Genomic DNA, 6,000 nt, shown 5'->3' with positions numbered 1-6,000 from the left:
CCCGTCAATATGGCGGCGATCGGCCGCGGCCGCTCTCTGAAGAACCTCCGAATACGAGGTAAGCGCGCTGCGGTCCTCACTCCTGACCTCTCGGCGCCCGCCACCCCTGGCTCTTGCCTTCCCCTGGCCCTGGGTCGGGGGAGCGAAGCGGGGGCGCCGGCCGGAGCCTGGGCAGCCGCCGCTGGCCTGCGAGCGAATCCTAATTGGGACTCTGTGTCTGTTTCGCGCAGGGCGGAATGACAGCGGCGAGGAGAACGTCCCGCTGGATCTGACCCGAGGTAACGCGGGGCGCCGAGAGCGCCGGCGAGGGCGCGCTGCTGGGGAGGAGCTGGGGCCGGGGCGGGCCTCGCACGGGACCCGCGACGGGGACCGGGGGCGCAGCCCGAGCCCCGCCTGCCGGCCCGCGGGAGCCCCGCCAGGCCGCCTCGCTGAACCCATCCCCCTTCCCGGTTCCCGCTTCACTCCGCCTGAACCCTGCTCGGGGGACCTCGGGCTGCCGCGGGGCGTGGGGAGGGGGGGGGGACTGGGGCGCCGCGAGCGGAACTGGCGGAGCCGGCGACCCCTGGGCTCGGTGGCCCCCGGGGGCAGCGGCTTCCACCCGTGCCGAAGCTCGTGCCGCCGACTCCCGGGGCCGGCCGGAGGGAGGTGGAGGTTGTTATTTGGGTTGCAGGAGGATGTTTGAGGGAAGAGCGACCACATCCTGCCCTCCCCGTCTCCCGGCGCAGAAGCCGGACCTGCTGGCTTTTTTGCTCACTGCGTGCCTGCCTTTTTTTTTTTTTTTTTTTTCCTCTTTGCCCCGCGTCTTGTGGGGACCGCCAGCATCGGTAGCTCGGTGCTGAGCCCCGGAGCCGGTCAGGACTGCTGCGTGGCTGCTTTCCGCCGTGTTTTCCTTCTGTTTCTGTTTCCCGGGCCGCTGGGACCGTACTTCGCCGAAGACCGCCCCCTCGCCCTGCTGCAGGCTCATTGTTTACCTCCTGCAGTGGCGACGGGTTTGTTTACACCTTGGGCACTGGGTGAACCTGGCTTCTCTTTTGACGGCCCTGATCCGGCTCCACTCCGTGTTCCCGAGAGCAGGGGCCGTAGTGCGGTTTTATTCCACCTTATCTTGCCGAAGATTGCGTGGCTGGGTACTTGCGAAGAGGTTCTTTTCGGCTGCACGATAAACAGGATTTGGTCTGCTGGTTCGCGCCAAGTGCCGTTTCGTACCAGCTGTAGCTTGTGGTGTAACGTGGTTCAGCTGCATAGCATCAGTTGCTTGTTGAGCTCTGTAAAGCGCTGTAGGAAGTTGAAGTCGTCGTAAACAGTCGATACGCGGTCGATGTGCTATTTAACCCTATGTTCTTGACGTAACGATCGCTCTCCACGTATTTATGGTGGACGTGGACTTGGTGTTGAGGATCATCGCTGAATTAAAGCGTAGTATGATTTGTTCTGTATGTCCTGCTGCGAGGTAACCTTTGTAAACTGGAAGGCCGGTTTTCATGGAGCTACAAGAGTGTATTTTTGTAACCGTGTTTTATTCTGCAACTTCAGGGACGGAGTTTTCTTGAACTTTGGTAGGCAAGAGAGTTTCAAAAAATACAATATAGTAGGGCTTGAGTACTAAAAATGGCACTGATTACGATCACCAGTGCACTGCTTTGGAGCAGTTTTTCAGCAGCTTAGAGGTTAAAAATTAGTGAAGAAACATGTCAACCTTTTGGCTTTTGTGCAGTAGTTTGAAAACTATGATAGACATAGGGAAAAAATCTGTATAAAATGTTTACTGTTTTCAAGGAAACCTGTGAACAAAAATAAGGGTCATTTTTACAAACCTGAAACTTAGCATTTCGAGTTAAATAACAGATGTAGTTTATTAGAGATTTGTGTACACACACACACACACAAGCACGTGTGTTTTTAGAGGGAGGTGAAAAGTGCATACTAGGTAAACCTGAGGTCAGTTTGCATTAAAAACCTACTTGGGCATGCTAGAAATAAATTTTAGTTGTACCTTAAGTTTTGTTGAATTTATTGAATTTGAGCTGTATTTGTATTTCATTGTTTTTCTGATATCAAAAATTTCAGTTGTATAAAAGCTCAGATATAAATTTGATTGGATACCTTGGGTTTACTCTAGTTTTACTCAGCTACACATGTAGCTCTGTATGTTTATTATTTAAAATGCTATATTCTCTAAGAATTTATTTTATAAATAACTGTCCATAAGCGTTTCCAGGATTATATAAAAATAATACAGAGACTACTGTTTCTGTTTGCCCTGACAAAATGTATTTCAGTTTGGAATAAATGTACACAGCCAGTTGAAACCAATTTCACAAGTGATTTACAACTGCGAGTGAGAGGTTACATGAGAACTCTATGCCTGAATCATAAGGAAGTTTATAATAAAGAAAATCTGAGTTATTCATTTTATAGCAACACTGTTTAAAGAAACTGTTATTCTGACAGACATTTCATTGTTCAAAAAAGGCTTGTGGATCTAATTTGAAGAAAGTTCATGAGGAATTAAACTTTAGTAATGATTTGAGAACTGTGAGGCAGTCTGGGTTACAGCTGAAGGGCAGCTGTTTGTGGATTGAATTACAGTATGTAAAAAAGATAAAGTTCAGGCAACCAAATAACTTTTTGATTAATGTCAAGGTGCCATTTTCTCTTACTCTAATTATTTTCATGTAATCTTTGAGAGGTTTATTGTATAGATATCTAATAAAGTTCTTTGTAAAATAGAAGTTAAAATCATTGTAACGCCTACGGGAGCCATTAGTGTGTGATGAAAAAGAGCTAACTATGAAGTCAAATAATTCTGGGTTGTAATCTCAGCTGTGATATTTAGTAGGTGGGTGATTAGGCGCAACTTATTTGACCTTGCTTAACCCCTCCTTTCTTCATCTCAAAAAGAAGAGACAACCTCAAAGGATTATTGAGAATCTGAGAAATAAATGAGGTAGTTCTTAAAGCACTCAGTACAGGATCAGATACTTTGTCATATTAGCAACTTTCCTACCATGTCCAATCAAGATTCTTAAATCACATTGGAGATATTTCAAATAATTGTTTAGAGTATATACATGTTAATAAGTAAGGATTTTGGTATTCAAGCTTCCTTTTGTTGAGACCTTGTATTGTACTAATTAAGTATAGTCTATCTGAAGTAGAGGTCTTGAGTGTAATGACTATAAAAAGAGAACTCTTTTTTTTTTTTAAAGATTGCCAGTAAATTAAGTCTAATGAAGTACAACCTGTTATATACACTTAAGATGAAATGTGATACTTTATTTTATAGAGTCTTAGTATTTTTCTGTGACTCCAGAAAATTTCTAAAACTGACTAGGCTAGCCTTACAAGCTTCTTGGGGCCTGCTGGTGTTCTAAGGTTCTTTGATTCTGGTACTAGTGTTAGTGCTGTGCTTCTTACTTGGAGTTTTGCAGTTAAAAATGTTGATGAATTAAGTTTGACCTAGGATCAGGATTTTGTAGTAGATTTGACAGTGAACTTGTTGATCATTTTTGCTTTTCACTTTGTTCTCTCAGCTACTCTACTTAATTTGTGAAAGTCCCCAATATTTGCTGTTTATCATTAAATACTGTCTCTGTGTTGCCTGCCAAAATGTATTTTGAAACTCAAATGCTTTCCTTAGCAACTTCAGCTGCAAAGATAGCCTATTTAAAAAAGCAGTTCAATAGTGTATCTCTTCCTGGTACTAAATAACTTGAAAAGACAGTGTTCTTCCTGGGTATGCCCTGCTAGAATGATTATTGTGTTTGAAGTGAATTCTCAGAACATGGACACCTGGATTCAAATAAAATTATTAAAATATGATTTATTTAAAGTACTATTGAGTTTTATAATATTTTGTAATCTAACTCATTTCCATTAGTAAGAGTAAAAAAGTTACTGTCTTAGTTTAATACGCAGAAAAGTAGGAAGGTCTTCTGAAATGATAGATTTCAACATTAACTTTTTCTTTTTTCTTGTTAGGAGGTTATTTGTTTAAGCTATTACTTCAGTAGATGAAATGTACACTATAAAATGCGAACTATAAAATGTATACTAGCTGCTGAAGGAATACAGTTGTGAAAGGTGTTGCCCCCTGTTGAGCTGTTTGCTGGTACAGTCATAGAGATGTGATCGCAGTTTGGAACAATAAAGTAAGTAGTCAGATTGTACAAGGAATTGAAGTAGAAAGAGAATGATTAAGTATCTGGGGGAGGTGGTAGAGGATCAAAGAAGTTTCACAGATACTTAAATCTTCTAAGAGTTGAGGACATAGTCGAAGGAAATTCAGATTCTCTAGGGAATATCCCACACCTTGGGAAAGGGCAAGGCAGTAGGTAGAAGAGTTGCACAGGAGGCTGCTGATGTAATCCGATAGATGATGGAGGACTAGACCAGGGTGTCAGCGACAGAATGAAGTCAAATATGTATTAGAGTTCAAGTAATTAGTTTGCGTTCTTCAAATTCCCCACTGACTTTGTAATCCCCTTATTCTGTGCAGGGAACTTTATTTCTATACCTAGAAGGTAAAGGATGTTCAGTGAGAATTCCCTAATCTTCTCCCCAATACTCCTGTTGTCTTGAGTCAGAATAAAGCTTCTCTATTCCTTTTTGAGGAAGCTATGTTGTGTTCCTAACACTGTTTCCTCTAGGGTCTCTGTAGCATTAAAATTTTCTTTGTTTCTTCCTTCTCATTGGTTCAGTTTTCTCATGTTCAGCAAGCACTTGTTTGATCCTTCATATAGACCAGGTACTGTGCTAGGTATGGATAGAGGGTGGGAGATATGGAGTGATGAAAGACAGATTGTATAGGTTCAACGGAAGGATTAGCTTGTCCTCACCCCACAACTTTTATTTTACCTTTTAAGAAGATTTATTTATTTAAAATGTAGAGCAATGGGGCGGGTGGGCGGGGCGGGTAGGGGAGGACTTGTTATTCCATGGCTTTATTTATTTATTTATTTTTACCTGCTGTAGTATAAGTGTAGCTTGTCCCCTGTAATGAAAATAATTTCTTTAAGGATGCTGATAACCTCTTGGAAAATTCATTGGCATTTTTAAGTTCTGTGTTCTACTGTTGGTACTATTATTGTAATTTGTGCTAGACACTAAAAATATATTATCTCACTTTATCTTTAACTAAGTTGGCCTAGCCCTGTTTTACAGTTGAGAATGTAGGCTTTGAAGTTTTAAAGGACTGAAACTCAGAAAGTTAAGTGATTCAACTAGGTCATGGGACTAGTGAGTGACTAACTGGTGTTTAGTAATCATATCAAAGTCATGATGTTTGAAACTTTGCACCCTAAAGAATACCTGCTTTTCTACCACCACCATCCTCTTTTATTAAAGCTAGCGACCAGGGCCAGCACTGTGGTGCCGGCATCCTATGTGGGCGCCATGGTCCCAGTCTCCTCTATTCCACTTCCCATCCAGCTCTCTGCTGGTGGCCTGGGAAAGCGGTGAAAGATGACCCAAGTACTTGGGCCCCTGCACCCACAGGGAAGACCCAGAGGAAGCTCCTGGCTCCTGGCTTCGGATTAGCCCAGTTCTGGCCCTTGTGGCCATTTGGGGCAGTGGATCAGTGGATGGAAGATCTCTCTCCTCTCCCTTCCCCTTCCCTCCCCTCCCTCTCCCCTCCCTTCCCCTGTCCCTCCTCTCCTCCCTCCTTCCCCTCCCCTCCGCTCCCCCCTCCCCTCCATAACTGCCTTTCAAATAAATAATATAAATCTTCTAAAAAAATACCAAGCCAGAGACCACATACTCATCCTCTTAATTCTTTTGAGAAATTCTTCCCGTTTGCCTCTGAAATATCTATTAAATCTGTTGTATTCAATCTCTCCTTCTGTTCCTGTTGTGATTAGTTCATGTCCTCATTATCTCATTTGGGTGACAGTAAAATCAGCTGTTCTCACCTTTTTTCCCTCCCTCTGCTGTATGGTTGCCAGGATTACATAGATATCTGTATCTGCTCCCATTTTTCTCTTAAGACAGCAAAATAAACCT

The 6,000-nt window shown here is 43.4% G+C and overlaps 1 protein-coding gene across 6 annotated transcripts in view; it reads left to right on the top strand.

Annotated features, from left to right (window-relative positions):
* RICTOR (RPTOR independent companion of MTOR complex 2) overlaps positions 1–6,000 on the top strand; it is a 150,579-nt gene continuing 144,579 nt past the window's right edge. For 5 of the 6 annotated variants that reach the window (XM_062211690.1, XM_062211687.1, XM_062211689.1 and 2 more), the window contains exons 1-2: positions 1–58; positions 231–278. In XM_062211690.1, the coding sequence (XP_062067674.1) occupies positions 10–58; positions 231–278 (97 nt within the window). In that variant the 5' untranslated portion in view covers positions 1–9. The remainder of the gene's footprint in view (positions 59–230; positions 279–6,000) is intronic. The other variant, XM_062211685.1, reaches the window with a different exon arrangement.

The sequence above is a fragment of the Lepus europaeus genome, chromosome 15 (assembly GCF_033115175.1).
Source record: "Lepus europaeus isolate LE1 chromosome 15, mLepTim1.pri, whole genome shotgun sequence".
Classification (NCBI taxonomy): Eukaryota; Metazoa; Chordata; class Mammalia; order Lagomorpha; family Leporidae; genus Lepus; species Lepus europaeus.
Note: the sequence above shows the minus strand (reverse complement) of the source record. Positions and strands in the feature narration are given on the sequence as shown.